The following is a 20901-nucleotide window of genomic DNA, read 5'->3' as shown; positions in this document are numbered from 1 at the left end:
GCACATACAGCAACTGTTATTCCCAAATGGTCACCCATTAATAATGTTGCTTAACTTTGGTGATCTGACAGGAACACTGTCAATGCAATTATGCCATATGTTTAAAATGTCGTAATCTAAGTTTATAATGTCATCTTTTTTTTTTTTGCTTTTTGCTTTTTTTATCCCTAACAAGACATATTGCCACTGAAGCATAATTATTGTGATAGGGACCAGATTTATAGGCGGCAATGTGGGTTGGAAGTTGAGCAGTAAGATGTTTGTTCACATTACATTTAAATTTCTGCATGTTGGTATTTGTCAGGAGAACAAGAAGGAAATTCCAAAGGCAGAACAAAGCTATCAGAGTAGAGAATCATATGAGGGAGTTGTCTTAGCAGCAGCTTAAAGGCTCAACACGGGTGGAGGGGAGCTGAGGCAATGTCGATCTTGGATCTGTCATGGATTTTAGCTTAACGGTTTATAGAAGAAAAATCTGGCTTTTTATGCATATGGATCGAAAACGGCAATTTTTATCTTTTTTATAAATTCAGATAAATGCATCTGATTGGCTTAGAATGTTTTTGCTAATTCAAATAAATGCATCTGATTGGCTTAGAATGTTTTTGCTAATTCAAATAAATGCATCTGATTGGCTTAGGATGTTTTTGCTAATTCAAGCGAATGTATGTGCAACAAGACGTGCACAGTTTACACTTTTTTATTTTTGACACTGAAATGTAAAGATCATCAGCACAGACTCATATGTGCTTCGTTTACAAAATATATTGAAATTTTTCATTTGATTCTTATTTATTTCAGCTGTTCGAGAAGATCGTACACCTGGTGGCAAACATCGGCATAAAAGACGGAGAATTGAGGAATTCAGCAATAGTTCTGATGGACCAATACGATGCGTAGCAAGTGATCAAACGACAGATAGTTTATTAGAAGGACTTGTGAATGCAGCACCAGACAGGGTCCCAAAAACAGAAGGTAAAGCTATTTTCAAAAATATTTTTATCATAACTAATTCTCTACTGCAGTATCTCAACATGTTTGTGTACCACGAGAATGCTGGCATGGCATGCGTACATGTGCGGGGGGGGGGGGGTAATGGTACAGCGTTAGGATTTGAATGAATATTATCTTTTTTTTTTTCCAACAAAATAATCAAGCGATTGATAACTTAAAACAAAATAATGGTACTCATCAATACGTTAACTAAAAACAACTGTCCGTTTCATTGCAATTTTTTTTTTTTTTTTTTACATGGGGGTCACCACTTATCAAAGCCCGGAGGCCACTCAGGGATAATGGTTATTGCGTGTACAGTAATCAATGAGATAGTATTGTAGTAATAATTAGTATTGGAGATTTGATAGTGTCTTACTTAAGGGGGCGGTTTGTCAAGAATTTGTTTATGTTGGACTTGAAGACATCCAAGTTGTAGTCAGGTGGGAAGCAGGCAAACAGAAGAGAGTTCCACAGTCGTGCACTTCTGAGAAAGACGCTCTGCTCATGGAATCTACGTTTGGATTTAGGCATAGATAAAGAGTGGGAAAAATTATTGACAGTAGTTTCAGCCAGACAGGTGTTTCTCATGAAAGATTGGCGAGGGACCAGAGATTGGAGCTCTGACGAGCACTTGCCATGGAAATAACGATAAAACAAAAACAGGCTCGAAATGTCTCTTCTGTGGGAGAGAGGCTGCAGGGAAGAGAAAAGGGCATCCTTCACTAATCCACGAAGTCTATTTTGTACTCTGTCAAGGCAGTATAGGCTGTTTTTAGCAGCTCCTACCCAGATGTGGTAGCAGTACTCCATCCTTGGACGTACTTGGCTTTTATACAGATAGAGAATTGCATCAGTAGTGAGATATCTTCTGGAGCGGTAGAAGGATCCCACCATTTTCCCAGTGTCCTTGGCAACAGACCTGATGTACTTGTTCCATTTCAGATCAGGAGTAAAGGTCAAACCTAGAAGCTTGTCAAAACGTGGAGCCTCCCCCAGACGAGAGCCATCCATTTCAATTGATGCCAGATGGGGATCAGAGTGTTGATGATGTAAAGATAGAAGCTTGGTTTTGGATGCATTAAAAGTGACCAACCACCTCTTCCCCCACGCGCTCAAGATCAGAGGAGAAAGAATCAGAGAACTTTGTCATTTACAGCCTTTGATGTGTTGTCATTTATTTTCCATCTTTCCAAATTCTTTACCTTGACCCTCCGTTCATTAACAGTTCATGACTATGGGTGGTGGGAATATTCTATAATGTCAATAGAATTAATCTGATGGATTGTCAGTTGAATGATGAAAAATATTATGAGAAGATTGAAAATGATGAATGGAATATAAAAAATTTATTTCTTATGAGAAAGGTTTATGACGAGTATTTGGTGACATTGGATTTGAAGACGATTTGTTGTAGTTTGCAGGGAAGTAGTTCTGTAGTAACATCCTCCACCGATGGAAAGTCCTTGGAAAGAAACTCTGTTCATGGAAGTTCTTTATTTCTACTAGTTACACACAGGAAGAAAGGAAAATTCTTTTCAGTTGTGGTAGAAAGAAAAGTTCTTACTGTGGATATCAGATATCAAGGAGATTAGAACACCTGAAAATAAGAATAAAGAAAGACTAGTGAGTTTCTTTTCTGAAAATGGGGTTGTAGAGAATATAAGAGATTATCTTCAACTAGATTGCAAAGTCGATTTACTCTATCAAGGCAAGAAAGTGTTCTGGGGACACCTCCTCAGATTAGGACGAAATATGCCATCTTAAAACGCATCTGATTCTCATATGTACAAAGGATTGTATCAGAAGTCAGGTACTTTCCGGGGTAGATACAGTATAATCACATCAACACATTAGCTACCATTAGATCACCAAAGTTAAGCATCATTGAGTCTGGTTAATACTAAAATCGTGACAATTCGAGAATACCAAATGCTGTATGTGCTCTACGTTTATCTCGGCATTGTTTTCAGTCATCCAGGACTTCTCCTTGGCACTGGAATTAAGCAGTGCCGACTCAGAACAGAAGTGGTTAGAGATTGTGCAATCTTTGCTTCATAATTCAGTATGTGTCATCCATCACCCCTCCAGGATGATTAGATGGTCTTCGTCGTTCCGACGAATAGACAGTTGGAATGGTAGAATGATTCCAACTATTTTTCCAATGGTATCTCTTTCTCTCTCTGATGGAGAGGTAGAGGAAGACGACAGTAGTAACAGTAATGTTTTATGACACAATTATCCAACGTCGTCATGGGTGTTTCTTGAAATTATCATTTTATTTAACATTCTTTTCATTTCTCTCTTTCTCTTTCTTTCTCGGAATGGTCATTACTGACCAACTATGGCACTCTTCATGAATCATCACCATTGACTCCAGTTCTTTTTTTTTTTTTTTTTTTTTTTTTTACAAGGGTGTCACCACTTATCAAGGCCCAGAGGCCACTCAAGGATAAGGGTTAATAGGTATACATTAGTCATTGTGATTTTAGCATAGTAAACAGTGGGAATTTTGAAACTTGGATTACTTAGGGGGACGATTCAATTAGAACTTGTTCACATTGGACTTTTTCTTTTTTTTTTTTTTTTCATAGGTATCAACTCATTATCAAGGTCAAAGAGGCAACTGAAGGATAAGGGTTAAAGAGTGTACAGTAGAAATTGGACAATATAATAATCATTAGTAATGAAAATTTGTTAAATTTGATAACTTATATGGAACGGCTCATCAAGAACTTATTTACGTTAGACTTGAAGACAAACATATTGTAGTCAGCCGGAAAGCAGGAAAACGGAAGACAATTCCACAGGCGTGCAGTTCTAATAAAAAAGCTTTGTTCATGGAATCTACGTTTAGGTTTAGGCACAGATAAAGAGTGGGGGGAATTATTGATAGTGTTTACAGCTAGACAAGTGTTTCTTGTGAAAGTTTTGCGAGGGGGGACCATAGATTGAAGCTCAGTCGAACATTTTCCATGAAAATAACGATACATAAGAGACAAACTCGCAACATCTCTTCTGTGAGATAGAGGTTGCAAGGAAGAGAAAAGGACATCTCCTACGAGGCTACGAAGTCTATTTTGAACTCTATCAAGGCAGGCCAAGTCCTTTCTAGCAGCTCCTGCCCAGATGTGGCAACAGTATTCCATCCTTGGACGTACCTGGCTCTTATATAGATAGAGAATTGCATCAGCAGTGAGATATCTACTGGATCGATAGAAAGATCCCACCATTTTTCCAGCGGCCTTGGCAACAGATTTGATGTACGTGTTCCATTTAAGATCAGGAGTAATGGTCAATCCCAGAAGCTTGTCAAAACTTGAGGCCTCCTGAAGACGAGAGCCATTCATTTCAATTGATGCCAGATGTGGATCAGAATGTTGATGATGTAAAGAGAGGAGCTTGGTTTTAGATGCATTAAAAGTAACCAGCCACTCCTTTCCCCATTGTACTACGTGCTCAAGATCAGAGGAGAGAGAATTGGAGAGAACTTGGTCGTTTACTGTCTTAGATGTACTACCATAAATGGTAGTGTCGTCAGCATAAATGTCTACAAATGATGTAAGGATGTGATTTGGAAGATCATTAATGTAGATCAGGAAAAGAGTTGGGCCCAGGATGGACCCCTGAGGGACACCGGCATTAATACTGTGGGCTTCTGATTTTTGCCCATCAACTACTACTCTTATGAACCTATCAGAAAGAAATGATTTAATAATTGAGAAGACATTTCCAGCTATACCATAGCTAGAGATCTTATGAAGTAAACCTTTATGCCATACCCTATCAAAGGCCTTTGATATGTCAAGAGCAATTGCCCTAGAAAGGTTGCCTCCGTCGAGAGATTTGCTAATCCTATGAGATATAACTGTAAGCACATCTGCTGTAGATCTAGCAGAACGGAAACCATATTGAGTGTCACTAAGAAGGTTATTTTTGTTGAGATGGTTGATTACTTCTGAATTTAACACAGATTCCAGCAACTTACTCATGACGCACAGGAGACTTATTGGCCTTTTCTGCTCAATTCTGAGCAACTCAGCCATGCTAATGTCCGTCACGTTGTCTGACATTCTTGTTTTTTGTCCTCCATGTCCTCTTTTGCCAGTTGTTGTACCAAAGAGCAGATCTTTTGTTAGACCATTTGTTCTGACCAAAGAAGTCTACAATAGCACCACAATTCAAAAGCAGCAATTTTCCTCTTGTCGACTTTCTTCAAGACCTAACATTCTGCTCCGTATATTGCCAAAGTTTGCAGGAATCATTTAGCATAGTTTGATGTAAATTTGTTCTCTGAAATAACAATCTTAAGGGTGGAACTAGCAACTTGATTTCATGAATAACCATTCGTTATCTCAAAATGTCGTACCCAAGCAGTGTTCACACTAGGCAAATTGAACAGGCCTCTTCCAAAGGAGGAAGTTTCATAGAAATATAAAATTCACAAGCGTTACCCAGTCGCATGTATATCTTCATCAGATGAGATGTTAGGTTTTTGCAATTCTTGCGGGAAGGTATCAATGTCTTCCTACATACAGCGCCTGGTATTTCCAAATCACCTAATTTTATTTTTTTATAAACTTATGGTGTGTCATGAAGATGAGTTTGCAGTTTCATGTTTTTTATCCTAATTAAAAAAAACAAATTTTAAATCTTTCAGAAATCCTAGGTGGTTCAACGATGGTTTTAAATAACATAACGGGAAATGAATTACTTCAGTGCAGTTATTTGGAATTGAAATACATCATTGATTGGGCCAAAAAGGTACCAGGTAAGTATAGATATATATCTATAGTATAAAAGTATAGAAATAGACTTATGGCAAGAACATTTGTGTTTCATTCCCTGGCATTTAACCTGATGATTTCTTTGGGGAATGAATTATAAACGTTTCTGTGTAGCTTACTTGCCATCAGTATATTTTTATACTTCTATTACTAAACTCTTTTCATGTTGTGAACACTGTTGAAGTATTAGTTTATTAGTGTGTGTGTGTGTGCGTATATTAATATGTGTATATATATATATATATATTAATGTGTGTGTGTGTGTATCTGGTGGAAAGATAAAATTGTCGCCCTAGAAAAGACATCATTCCATTTCCATTTAATGAAAACCAGTTTACTTTTTTTTTTTTTTTGTTACTAATTGGTCAGTTGTGTACAAATCCCAAGAATGACAGGAGCCTTCTGTCATGTCTGAAAGTGACACAATGTTCAACAAGTGAGATCGGAGATGCACCACTGTAAAACTCATGCTCTCTATCAATCTAAGTTATGACAACAGAACCATTGCCAGTACCCTCAAAATGCATCGCTGGATTGCCACGAATAACGGATGTGTCCAGGGTGATGAAAACAAAGTTTCTGGCGACGGTTATGGTCTTTGGTGTGGTTTCAAGTGAGGGCCACATCATGCCACCTCACACCTTCAAAGTCAACTTGAAAGTCAACACCAGAGGGTATCTGAATGTATTGAAGAGTGTGGTGATCCTCTGATGCAGGTGGCTGCTGGCAGACCCTGAATGTAGTAGCAGGACTCAGCGCCAACCCACAAGTCCAAAGAGATCCAGGCTTGGCTTCAGAAGCAGTGCTAGAACTTTGTACTCTTCTCTCACTGCCCCCCCCCCCGACCTGAACCCTCTGGACTACTTTGTTTGGTCATACATTGAGAACATTATCAACATGACCTCCTACAACATCAAAGCCAGCTTAATCAATGCCATCTGCTAAACTCCTGCCGGCGCTTGTAGAAAAGGCATGCTCCCAGTTCCAGACCTGTATCGAGGCGGTGATTGAGGCTGAAGACGGCTACATTGAATAGATGTCAGTTCTACTACATAATCAAGTTACCTGAATTGATTTTTTTCAATAAGTTTAAAAATAAAGCTGTAGTGTTGTTTTTTTTAGGGCGATAATTTTATCTTTCTACCCTGTATATATGAAATGGTGTATATATATATATATATATATATATATATTCTTTAGTCCTTGTATTTCATGAGCAATGTTTCTGACAAAGTGGAAAGAATTGCTGTTTCCTGACTCAGAATGTATTCCATCTAATACTTATCGTTGGCAATTTTTTTTACCTTTTAAGTAGTTTTTTTTTTTTTAGCTCCTTACATCAAGTGGCTTCATGCCTTGTCTGGAGTGACTTCTATAATATATATATTGATTTCAAGGTTATGAGGAGGTTTTTGAAGCATGAAAATGATTTTTTTTTTTTTTTTTTGTATAATATTTTACTTTTTTCTATTTCAAGCGGTCCTCCGCTCTTGTTAACAAAGAAGTATCAAAATCAAAATGAGACGTTGAAAAAAATCTGGAAATTTACATGAGCATGTGAGGTTGCACAAATACATACATATCAACATGTATATGCCATACACATACAGAAATATACATCACAGAAACACACGCACATATATATATATATATACATACATAAATAATAATAAAAATAATATTAAGTATTTTAACGCGTCTAATAGTAAAGCTGGTTCTTGTGCTCAACTTGAACCGGACGCAACTCAACGTCCAATCGGCCTTGCCCAGAACACGACATCAATCGCCGGCATTTGCTAAGTGTCACTGATTATAAAATGCTACTCAAAACAACACTGAAAGAAACAACCAAATATAACAAAATCAACAGAAAAAAAAAACATTGAAACAAAAAAGAAATAACAACCCACTGTAACAATTTCTGTTTCATTTTTATGCAATAAATATATAATTTTTTTTTTTTTTCTTACTGGGAAAAACAAAAGAAAAAGCAAGTTGTATTCTTTTTTTACAATTTATTGCTTAAAAACAACACACCCTCAAATGGCTGTTCCTAACAACCTTATATCCACTTTAGAGTTGCAGACGCCGGAAGATGTCATTTCATATTGCCAAATAAAATGATTAAGAAAAAATGTAACTGTGGAAAAGTCCACCCAATCCAAAGGAAACATCCGACTGCTTTAATTTAATTAAAAAAAAAAAAAAAATGGCTGCCCAGCTACACCTCACAGAAAAAAAATTGTTCATGAAAACAAGTTACCTTACATTAGTTACAAAAAAATAAAGAAAAAATTTAAAAAAAAAAAAAAAATGCATGAAAAACATAAAAAAAAGTGCCTTTTCAAAAACACCCAACAAATATGGAAAACAAAAAATGTTTTTCTTATCAATCCTGGTTGACAAAAAAAAAATGGCTGCAAAAAAAAAAAAAAAAAAAAAAACTTGCTTGTCCACCCTTCCTACTCAAAAAAGAAATTGTTACACGAATAAAAAAGAAATTGTCACGGCAAGTCTTTGTTTCCTCCTTTATTCCCATTGTATTTCTTTATCTGGTGATCCTATCACATTCAAATGTTTTCCTCAGTATTTTCTTTGAGTAGCGTTGTTACACTTTAATAGTCAGCGACACTCTGCGAAAGCCGGCAGTTGACATTTCGAACAAAGCCGAGCGACCAGTTAGCTACGTCTGTTTAAATTGTGCACAAGTACCATAAAGCCTACACTTAAATCTATGCATGTGTATCCATATCAGCATACATATACATATACATAAATGTACATAGATATACACACATACATATATATGCACACACACACACATAAATACAAATGATACTTGAAGCAAATCAAGCGAACAATCAACCTTGAAGTTATTACATATACATACACACATTTACACACAACATGATGATGATGATTCGTTTTTTTTAACACACAACATATATATACATACACACATATAATCATATACAGACACACATATATATATATATATATACCGGGTGACCCATAAAAAATAAAAAACGAGACCCAGCTCTAATTAAGCCCCGTTTCTTAGTGTTTTGTCTGAATAAAATGAAACTTTGGTCATAACTAGTTTATTATATTCAAAGCATCACATCAAAACACTAGGGTCTTTGGCCTTTTTTTCTTTTTTTCTCCGTTCTACAGCATATGTTCTAGATGGCCTCTTTTGTTTTTTTGGGGTCACCCTTTATATATATATATATGATTACTTCATTTAATCACAAATTAACATACGAAAGTATAATTTTTTGCGTAAACTTGAAGTATTTACTTCAACAGTGCTCAATACATAGGTAGAGCTAGGTAATAAGTTATAAAATATATATAGCAATTAAGCTACACAGAATATTCTGCATTTCATCCATGCTAGGATTCGTCAGGCTTATGTGACGAGTTGTGGTTGTATTGCATTTTTATATATGCACATTCTATTGAGTTTTAGTTAGCCCATCAGCTTCTTAGGTGCATTAGTGGGTCAGATTGCTGAAACAATCTTTCACTTTCTGCTTGTATCACTAAGGGGAAGATTCTTACGGAATATTGAGATAACCTACCTTGCTATTTACTCATATTATCAAACAAATATACTAATCCTAATCCATACATAAAATAAAGTGAGTGAACAAGTAAAGATATGAAGCGAAAGATGTATAAATAGATATAAATATACATAAATGGATGTACTATAATATAAATAGGGCAAATAGAATGCTTAGTATGCTGAAAATAATAGTAATAATAAAAATAATAATTATAATAATAATCTATATATTAATAAGATAGCGTGTGTGTTATTTCTTTTGTGTGTCACACTTACATCTGAGTGACTGTCATTTACTTGTTATGGACTTTCATGTATGTAATGAATAATTTTACCAAGAATTAAGTTTTGGTTTCGGTTTTGATTATAGCTGATAGCACTGAAGTCATTTTTTGTTAACATAATTTTATCAAGAATTCTTAAGTTTTGGTTTTGATTATAGCTTAAGGAACTCAAGTTATACATATATTTTTTTCATAAGTTTTGCTTTCAATTCAGGTTGATGTACCAAAATCATATGGATATATTTTTTTATTTTTGAAATCGGAACTTTATAATATATATAAAAATCGATAGAACATTATAGTAATATATACGAAATCTGCAAGAATTAAAATATATTCAAGTGCAATTTACAACCAGGCCACACTGGGCGTCCCTACTAGTTTAGATAAACACTTTTGCAGCAGTTTTAACAAAAAAACTACAATATCAGCATCTTCATTTACACTGAACATCTATAGAATGCCAACATCAATATATTACATATGAATGAGTCCCCTGTTGAAATATATATATATATATATATATATATATTTCTTAGAAATATATTTTCTTATAATATATACCAATCCTTATTTAAGAAACTCAAAAAATGGCGCAATGGAAACATATTAAAAGGTATAAGCAGCTTCTCTTCCAATTTTCGGATTTTAATCATGTCAAATCGCACTTTATTTCCTTTTGACGGATTGATTGTTGCTATTTCTTCCGATGAGTTAAGGGCATAATAGATTCACTGATTGATATAATAATTGATTGATTTTGCGCTACGAAAGTTTTTTTGTAATTTATTCACTATATATATATATATATATATATATATAGTGAGATATTCACTCAATCCTATCTACAATCTCCTAAACAAAGACATAAATTTTAAATATTTCTCTCTTTTCCTCATTCTTTGGTTTATAGTCTCTCACGTTCAACACATGCCAACATGTGAAACTGGTGATTATCTCACTTTTTCGCTTATTACGATCCCTCTCTCTTTTACTTAATTCTTCTCTTAAGAATGAATTAAAAACAATTGCCTGCAAAATTTTTGGAAGTTTTTCATTACAATAAAATTCCTGAGCTAAAAAAAGATATGAAAACAGAATTATGTTCTCATTTTTAGTGTTATTTTCCACAACTTTTCAATTGATATAACTTGCATGTATCTCGGTGTAATAGATAAAGTACTAACTAAAATTCAGTTAGAGGTTGATGGTTTAATCCTAAATGCAGACGATACTAAGAATATAATTGTGCATTACTTAAGACTCCTACCCATTCATGGCTGATGGAACAAGTAGCCTGCTATTCTCTTAGATTAAATGAAGAGTTTCATGCACGTTCTAGAGTTTGACAAGATACACCTGATGAAGGTCTGGGGTTACATTAACCGAAACGTGAAAATACACTAAAGATGAGAACAGTAATTTAAAGAATCCAAATCTTCAAAAAAATAAATAAAATGATTTTGATGATTATTGGGCAGACATTTTGTATTAACAAAAAAAAAATGTTAACTAAAAATTAAAAAGGTGAATTGTCTTAATGAATATAAAAGTTGCATACTGCACAAGCTTAATCACTGATGGAAGAGAGACTGCAGTAAGGTCCCATCTGATTGGTTGAAATGATTCCTCATGCTTCTTTGACAATTTTTAAATTGATTGAATATTCAGTGCTTATTTAGAATTACTTATTTCCCCCCCCCCAAAAAAAAAATATAGAAAAATCTTTGACATATGTACTTGCCATGGAACAAAGATGTCATATTCCAAAAATCATATAAATTCATAAAGTTTTTTTTTTGTTTGTAACTAAAAAAATAAAATTTTATGACTCAGAGAGACTCGGATTTTTGGTTGGCCATGTTTTTTGATCCAGCATAAATAAAGGTGAGACAACTCAATTAGAACTACTGAGATCAAAATCAGCTTTTAGTATTAAAATTGCTAAAAATCGTAAATTTTTATTTTCTTAAAAAAACAAACTACTTGATCAATTTACATGATTTTTGGAATATGACATCTTAGTTTTGTGACAAGTATGTACTTCATAACGAGTTTTGTGTATTTTCGTTTATTTTAATCAAGTGTAATTCTAAATAACCACCAAATATTCTTTTGAACGTATTGTATTAATTAAAAGGTTTATATTAATTTTTAGTTATTAGGTGGCGCTAGAAGAATTTTGTTTCAATTGATTCACTGCTAAGTGAATTAACCTTGTTTACAAACATGTAAAATAAAGTCCTTTATGATTGGTTGGCGATTTAAGTCGTGTGCAAAATAAGATTCTCAGATATTCAAAATGGCTGCTTACTTGCTAAGATTCATGACAAATCTTTTTTTTTTTTAATTTTAACAAAGATAAGTAAACTCATGTGTTTATTTGTTTGACAGGGTTTCAAGAATTGAACGTTGTGGACCAAACTTCATTGTTGAAATCTTCGTTTATGGAACTGAGTGTTCTTCGGTTATCATACAGGTATGTATTATGTGGGTTTTGGTCAATGTGAGATGAAGAACAAAATTATCTGTAATATAAATCTCACCTGTCTGTTTAAATGTATGGATGTATGTATGTTTGTATATCTAAAACTTTTGACAGAGGCGACCGATTTTCACAAGATTGATATCGTTTTGAAGTTCAACCCTTTGGACGACAAATATCAAAAAATTAGCTAAAAACATTAATTCCTTCATCCTCCACTGGGCACTTTTCTACAGGGAGGGGTCGCTTTTGTTTGCCGATATTTCCGAAAGTCGTCCCCTGTTTTTGATTGACTAGCCTTAATTTAAATCTTTGTCACTTCCAGTTTGGCAATGGACGCAACAGCAAAGAAATTTTTTTTTTCACATTCTTTTTGTCCTCCATGGTATGGGTTCGAGCCTACCTACTACCACTCTTTTTTTTTTTTTGCTCAACATACACAGCCTAACACCCGGGCAACACCGGGCATCCAGACTAGTTTTTATGTAAAGGTAATTTATAGAAGGCAATGTAATGCAGAGGTGTAATGAATCAAAATAAACTGAAAAAAATTAAGATATAAAGGTGGAATGAATTATGCAGATTCACCTTTTATTGATACAATACATCTATATATTTTTTACAATGTGTGTGTATATATATATATATATATATATATATATATATTACAGTGCATCTATATATTTTTACAATGTGTATGTATGTATATATATATATATATATATATATATATATATATATTACAATGCATATATATTTATATTACATGTACACATATATGTATATTATGCATATACCCATCAACCACTATTCTTATGAACCTATCAGAGAGAAAACATTTTCAGCTATACTGTAGCTGGAGATTTTGTGAAGTAAACCTTTATGCCATACCTTATCAATGGCCTTTGATATGTCAAGAGTAATTACCCTAGAAAGGAAGCCTCCGTCGAGAGATTTGCTAATTCTAGGAGATATAACCATTAGCACATCTGTAGATCTAGAAGAATGAAAACCATATTGCATATCACTGAGGAGGTTATATATATATATATATATATATATATATATATATATACACATTTTTTTATAATGCATATGTATATATTTTTTTACAATGCATATATGTATGTTTTTTATGTGGATAAATGCTTAGCATTTTGGATGAAAAGAGTCTTTACAGTCAATTTGCTTCTGAGAGTTGCAATTCTTGATTTCCTCAATTTTTCCCAGGTAACACCAGGACATCATGGGTGCAGATAGTTTATAATAAATTGTTTACAATATATATTGTCTTACCACTAGATGACCCACAAATGAAAATTGCTTTGACAAATGAAATCTTTTGTCAAACTTTGTTACTAATACTTGTCTAAGAGTCAATATTAGGTTATTTGATCTAATATATAAAGTAAAGTCAGTCCCTTTCTCGATTTTACATCACTAGTTCTTTTCCTAAAAAGCAAAATTTGAATTTAGTTTGTCTTGTTGATCATTGCAGCATATTGTTAAGACAACAAAATGTAATTCAATTTAATTCCTTCCACAAAATACTTTGACTGGACCAGAATTATTTTTATATGGATGCAATCTGTTGAACTATAAAAAGAATATTTTTGGGAAAAAAAAGTAAGTAAAAACACCATTTACTGGGCTGGCAAGTCTTCCTTGATGTTTGCTGTCCTCAACTATTCAGACTCTCTTGCGCCACACAATCACGAAGGTAGGGAGGGTGATATTATTTGATTAGCTCTCCCTCTGTGCAATGAGCTGTATGCTCAAACCATCGAAGACGTTGCTGCAACAGGACAAATGTCAGAGACTTAAAATTAAGATATTGATGGAGTTTGGATACGATCAGCTTGTTAGCAATGCAAGATGCACAGGAAGTAGTCATTGTCAAAGCCTCCTCCACGGGTAGTCAGTCTTTAACAATGGAATCATGTTTGGGTAGCCATCTTGTGCAACCTTGCTCAAGACCACTGTGCATGATTCGTGATGTGGTGTATGCTCAACCCAACCTGTGTGAACACCATTGCAACAACAACTAGCAGTCAACATTGGGTCGATACAACTAGTTAATAATAATAAAAACTAATGGTTATATAGAAATTTCAAACCTACCTATGACGTCTGAATGTACGTCAGCAATTTGAAGCCAGTGTTAATAAAAAAAAATGTACCCAATCTTACAAAGGTTGGCAAATAGTAATTTGTTTTTCTGTTTTCTTAATAAAATAACTTGAAATAATTTATTTTAATAAATTTTTAAAACAAATTGTTCATCTTAAAAACATACTTGAGTAAAACCAAAAAATTGTCTTCTGATTTTTGTGGTAAAATATATTTTACAAAATTTTTAATTTTTTCTATTATGAAAATATACTTGGAGAATGGAGTCCCAAATCCAAACTAAACCGGAAAGAAGGTGGCCATTACAAGAATAAGAACAGGGCAGACAAATATCACTCATTTATTCCTATTAAAAGGAGAAAACACACCTGAATGCATACCTTGCTAAGAAAACTAAACAGTTAAACATTTTCTAATAAAACTGCATTGACCTAGCTCCCTTACGACAAAAACATTACAGCACTAACGACATTAAAGATCTCTTTGAAAATATAAATGAAAAAAAATTCTAAATTATTTGAAATTACTCTAAAATGTAAATCTACCTTATATATAAAAAAACAAAAAATTTTCAACCCAAATCCTTTACAAAACTGCTTCCAAACTTACCTCGATATACTGGAAAATACTAAGACAAACTTCAATAAAAAAAAAAAAAAAACACACTTATTTGGCCTTAAATGACCATGCAGCTATTGATAGGCCAATAAACCGAACAACCAACGAACCAACCATTATGAAAATAAAATTAGTGTTTATTTTATATATGGATTTAAAATATAACAGCATTTTTATTTCTTTTTAGATTACAAATTAGCAATTTAAACATTTTTTTTCACATTTTTCAAATAATAAAATCAGTATTTCTGTAATTATATTTATTACAACTGAATTTTTGAAGTTAACAGATAAAAACTAAGTCAAACAATTTTCTATTTAACTTTGTTATATTTATTTATAAACTTAATGAAATAAATTTAATAATAACAACCTGAATTAGTTTTAAAAGTTATTAAAACAATTTGTTCCAGGTTATTAATAGGCTTAGGTACATTTTTCAGATTAACCCTAGCCTCAGATTGTGACTTTAAGTTCAAAGCTTTCATCTAACCAAAATAGTTTAGTAATGTTTAACGAATTTGTTTTAATATAGTTAATGTACTTAATTTAATAGATTATTCGCTATCGTATTTCAGGTTCGTATGTATATTATCTTTCACATTGGAAAATAAAGATTGTCCGATCAGCAATGATAGTGATTAATCTGATATCGATAAGGTAAAAAAAATTCCGAATGAACCCATTTTAAAATGAATTGTTCTAAAAAGCAAATTATGTAATTCCTTGAAATACATTTCGAAAAGTAACATTTGTTTTATTGATCTGAAAAATATTTAGAATTTTTTGAATTGGATTTGTTTTTTTAAGTCAAGTTAAGAGCTAGACAAACACTGGATAGAATTTATAAGCTTTGGATTATACAATCCTAGTTGATGCTATTTTTGTTTATTTGCATGTGTATTTTTTTTTTTTTTTTTACGCAGATCAATGGGCCTTGAAAATGTGATAAAATTTGCAAATGGATTATTGGTGCCTACAAACTTTGACACCAACGTTGGGTTGGGTAATGAATTGATTAATGCTTCACTTGAGTTTTGTCTCCGTTTGCGAAGTATTCAACTTGACCATTCCGAATTTTGTATCCTCAATGCCCTTGTCCTCACGTATCCAGGTAAGAAGTAAAAGAATGTCATTATTTTGCAAAGAGTAACACACACGCACACATTATATATAAAAATAACAAAACAAGTATGGTCTTCAATCGTAATGGTCTTCTGAAAAAATCCTTAACATGTAAAGTTTATTTATGACAATTTTATAGTTAGACCCAAATAGAATTTAAACTGAGCTATCAAACGTTGATTCTGACTAGCAAATTTTCATTTGTTATTATTGTACCATGTTATTGACACTATAATAACGTACTCCATTATATTTTTTTTTAACGATATAGTCCTGCCTGGATGACTGGTAATCCATAAACATTTTTGAATATGATCAAAAGCTCAAAATTGACAAAGGGGAGTAACATGTTTTTTTTTTTTATTTGAAGAATATAAAAATGACTTGTCTTCCTTACAGCTAAAACTTTTTTGTTTTCTGTATAAGTCTCATAAGTATGCCCTGTCTTTAAGAATTCAGGTGATCGGTCATCTCTCTCTCAGTACAGACCAATAAGTTTCCTGTGTGTCATGAGTAAGTTGCTGGAATCTGTGTTAAATAGAGAAGTAGTCAACTACCTCAGCAAAAATAACCTTTCTAGTGACATGCAATATGGTTTCCATTCTCCTAGATCTACAGCAGATATGCTAATGGTTATATCTCCTAGAATTAGCAAATCTCTCGATGGAGGCTTCCTTTCTAGGATAATTACTCTTGACATATCAAAGGCCTTTGATAGAGTATGGCATAAAGGTCTACTTCACAAAATCTCCAGTTACAGTATAGCTGGAAATGTTTTCTCAATTATTAAACCATTTCTCTCTGATAGGTTCATAAGAATAGTGGTTGATGGGCAGAAATCGGAAGCTCACAGTATTAATGCTGAAGTCCCTCAGGGGTCCAACTCGCTCTCTCTGATTTACATCAATGATCCTCCAATTCCAAATCACATCCTAAGATCATTCGTAGACATTTATGTTGACGACACTACCATCTATGGCAGCACATCAAAGGTCGTAAGTGACCAAGTTCTCTCTGATTCTCTCTCCTCTGATCTTGAGCACGTGGTGCAATGGGAAAGAGGTGACTGGTTACTTTTAATGCATCTAAAACCAAGCTTCTATCTTTACATCATCAATGCTCTGGTCCCCATCTGGCATCAATTGAAATGAATGGCTCTTGTGTTGGGGAGGCTCCATGTTTTTACAAGCTTCTGGGCTTGACCTTTACTCCTGATCTGAAATGGAACACGTACATCAAATCCGTTGCCAAGGTGACTGGAAAAATGGTGGGATCCTTCTACCGCTCCAGTAGATATCTACCTGATTATGCAATTCTCTACCTATATAAAAGCCAGGTACATCCAAGGATGGAGTACTGTTACCACATCTGGACAGGAGCTGCTAGAAAGACTTTATCCTGTCTTGACAATTCAAAATAGATTTTGTAACCTAGTTGGGGATGCCCTTTTCTCTTCCCTGCAATCTCTTTCCCACAAAAGAGATGTTGCAAACCTGTCTCTGCTTTATTGTTATTTTCATGGCAGGTGCCCATCTGAGCTCCAATCTATGGACCCCCTCACCAATCTTTCATGAAAAACACTCATCTAGCTGAAAACACTATCAATAATTCCCCCCACACTTTATCTGTGCCTAAACCTAAACATAGATTCCATGAACAAAGCTTTTTTCTTAGAACTGCACACCTGTGGAACTCTCTTTTGTTTTCCTGCTTTCCAGCTGACCAGAATTTGGTCGTCTTCAAGTCCAATGTAAACAAATTCTTCGTGAGCCGTCCCCTTAAGTAATCCAATTTACCAAATTTCCACTGCTACCAGTTATTACAATATTGTCCCATTGACTACTGTACACTCGTTAACCCTTATCCTCGAGTGGCCTCCTGGCCTTGATAAGTGGTAACTCTTATGTAAAAAAAAACAAAAAAAAAACTAGTTTATTAATAAAATTAACTATACGTCTTAAAATGAAATTCAAATATTCTGATATTTTGCGATAAAAGAAAAATAATGAAAAAATAACATAATCTGATGGTTCTCTTAACTTGTTATAACATTCTAACAATCCGCCTTAAGAATATTATAACTTTAATAGCAAAAGATTCTACTTAAATTCTCTTGAATTTTGTTTGTTTTTCCTAATTACCTGCATTTTTGCTGAAGAAAGGATAAAATCAACATCATAGAATACGTAAATTTGAGTAATAAATATAGCATATAACTCTTCAACAGCAATCAACCCTTTTTTACTGTTTTGTCCACATATATATATATATATTTAAAGTGATGGTTGTGTAGTTCCAACGAGAGAAAAAATGTATATTTAAAAGAGTGTAGCCATCAACAATTGTGGGTTTTTTTTTAAGGTTTTCATCATATTTTTATTTTAAAATATTTTAAAATAAAAATATGATGAAAACCTTTAAAAAAACCCACAATTGTTGATGGCTACACTCTTTTAAATATATATATATATATATATATATATATATATATATAATAGTGAATAAATGACAAAAGACTATATTCCAAAGTTCATGATGTTGACCATCTTATAATTTATTCCTTTAATTCAGTTGACATTTACAATTTACAGTGTCAACTGAATTAAAGGAATAAATTATAAAATTGTCAACATCATGAATTTTGGAATATAGTCTTTTGTCATTTATTCTGTATATTGTTCTGTAATTACATTGAGCTTCTTAAATAAGGATTGGTATATATTATAAGAAAATATATTTCCACAGAAATCCCAAAAGAAGGGTGTCCCAAAAGAAGTTGACGGATTTTAAATTTGATTAACTTCCTCAATATTTAAGTTATGCTTATCAATTTTCATATGTAGGTAGATGAACCTCTCCGTGATGTTTTGAGATATAGTAAGATATCATAGTCTACTTATTCTAATTTTATTTACACAACTTAATCTAGGGTATGTTTTTCACAAGGTCTAATTTTAGTTATGAAAAATGATGTTACTCAAATGTCCACCATTTTCATTTTCACACTCTTGTGCTTTCTGCATAGCATTGGCCATTGTCATTGGCTGAAGATCTTGCACCAATTGAATTTTATATGGAAATTTGCCCTCTTCATGAAGCATTGTGTGAAGAGATGATCAAGAGACCCCAATTTGACTTGATCTCCTTCTTACTGATATTGATGGATCCTTGGCCACACTCTCTGCTAATTTTTGACGATTCTCATCACTTCTTGCTGTACGGGGTCTACCAGATTTAGGGAGGTCACATACAGACCCTTGCTCATGAAATCGAGCCATCATAGCTTTTATTGCATTGTGTTGAAGTTTCGTCGAAATTCTCTTTCAGTTTCTGATATTGACTCATTCAACCAAAAATACGACTCTACGATAAATATTCGCTCCTCAGTAGTGTAACGACTCATGATCACCTTGGAAGGGTTACTTTAGATGATCTGAAAAAATAAAAGAAAAATATAAAAAATTAAGAAAGTTATTTTTTTTTATTTTTTTTTTTTTTAAACCATCAGCTTCTTTTGGGACACTCTGTATATATATGTGTGTGTGTGTATATATATATATATATATATATATATATATATATATATATTTATATATTTATTTATTTTCTTATCATACTAATGCCTGTGTTTCTTTCACATTGCAGATGCCTCTGGAGTCCAAGACAAACAGAAGGTCGCTAACATGCAGACTCAAATTTTGGATTCCCTTCGTCGTTATGTTGCCCAGAAATTTCCCAATGATCTCCAACGATACGGCAAAATGCTTCTACGATTGCCTGCACTTCGTACCCTCAGTGCCAAAGCAGCTGAACGATTTATGTCGTTGACGTTAGATGGCTGTTCTCAATTAAATGAACTTGTCACACAAATGATCAGTTGATCTCAAACAATGTCTAGTTACGGCAGGGTCTTGAATTTTTTTATTATTATTATATACATAAAAAAATTTTTTTTTTTTTTATCACAAAACACTAAAAAAACAAACCTGGACTGAATATTCAGCTGAAACTGAAAACCGATCGCAAGAAAAGTTGATGAAATTTGTACACATTTTGTCTACTGTGATCTGTTATCATTAGTCGCCACTGGATTATCATTTAATATATCTGTTTGTTGTATTTCGTGTTAAAATTCACTGAAAAAATAAATTGTAAAAAAATTACAAAGGCAAAAATAAAAGCCACAAAATGAAATGTTATTTTTTTCTTCTTTTATTTTATTTCTCATGGTGTTTTCTGCATTCAGTTTTTAAATTAGTATCCGATATACAGTTGTACAGAATTCTCCTTACATAAAAAAAAAAAAATCATTTTTAAGTGATTAATGGGAATTTATAGGCATTGCAACATAAATCTCCCAAGTTTTAAATGTTTTTAATTATTTTCAAAATGGTGAATAAGATACCTGCTCTTTGGTTATTTGCAAAATTTGATTTTCTTATTTAAAAATAAAAGAATTGATTTTTTGAATGTAATATTTTCATTTCATCATACAGAGTTTTCTTTATTTTTGTTTTTTTAATATGGGCAAGAACTATATTTACTCCTGAAAATGTTAAATAACAAAAACAGAGTTTTTTTGTTTGTTTGTTTTTTTTTTTTAAATATAAATAAATAAATATAATCATATAAAAAAAAATGTTTGTACATCACTTATGTTTAAAAATTGAAAGAAACAGGTTTAGGATGACATCACTGCATCTGAAGACATTTGAATGTAGATAAAACATATTTTCAGATGGAATTGCTCTTTTAACGCCATTTTTTTTTTTATTTCATTAAATAATACAAATTCAATTATATTTAGTTAAAAAATATATTTATTTTTTCTAAAAATATGTATATTTACTACTTGCAAAATATATAAATTTATTATTACAAAATATATTTATATATTTTTTACTTCTT

At 32.8% G+C, this 20901-nt stretch overlaps 1 protein-coding gene across 3 annotated transcripts in view; it reads left to right on the top strand.

Moving 5' to 3' along the window:
- The window catches only part of LOC145277510 (retinoic acid receptor RXR-alpha-B-like), an 88884-nt gene extending 68692 nt beyond the window's left edge, over positions 1 to 20192 (top strand). For all 3 annotated transcript variants that reach the window (XM_080128932.1, XM_080128933.1, XM_080128934.1), the window contains exons 3-7: positions 802 to 975; positions 5654 to 5764; positions 12030 to 12114; positions 15795 to 15982; positions 19639 to 20192. In XM_080128932.1, the coding sequence (XP_079985058.1) occupies positions 802 to 975; positions 5654 to 5764; positions 12030 to 12114; positions 15795 to 15982; positions 19639 to 19874 (794 nt within the window). In that variant the 3' untranslated portion in view covers positions 19875 to 20192. The remainder of the gene's footprint in view (positions 1 to 801; positions 976 to 5653; positions 5765 to 12029; positions 12115 to 15794; positions 15983 to 19638) is intronic.
- The last annotated feature ends 709 nt before the right edge of the window (positions 20193 to 20901 follow it).

This window comes from Euprymna scolopes, chromosome 6, assembly GCF_053919585.1.
Source record: "Euprymna scolopes isolate OS-2025 chromosome 6, ASM5391958v1, whole genome shotgun sequence".
In the NCBI taxonomy this organism is placed as follows: domain Eukaryota; kingdom Metazoa; phylum Mollusca; class Cephalopoda; order Sepiida; family Sepiolidae; genus Euprymna; species Euprymna scolopes.
The sequence above is the reverse complement of the archived record's forward strand: the minus strand, read 5'-3'. Positions and strand labels throughout refer to the sequence as shown.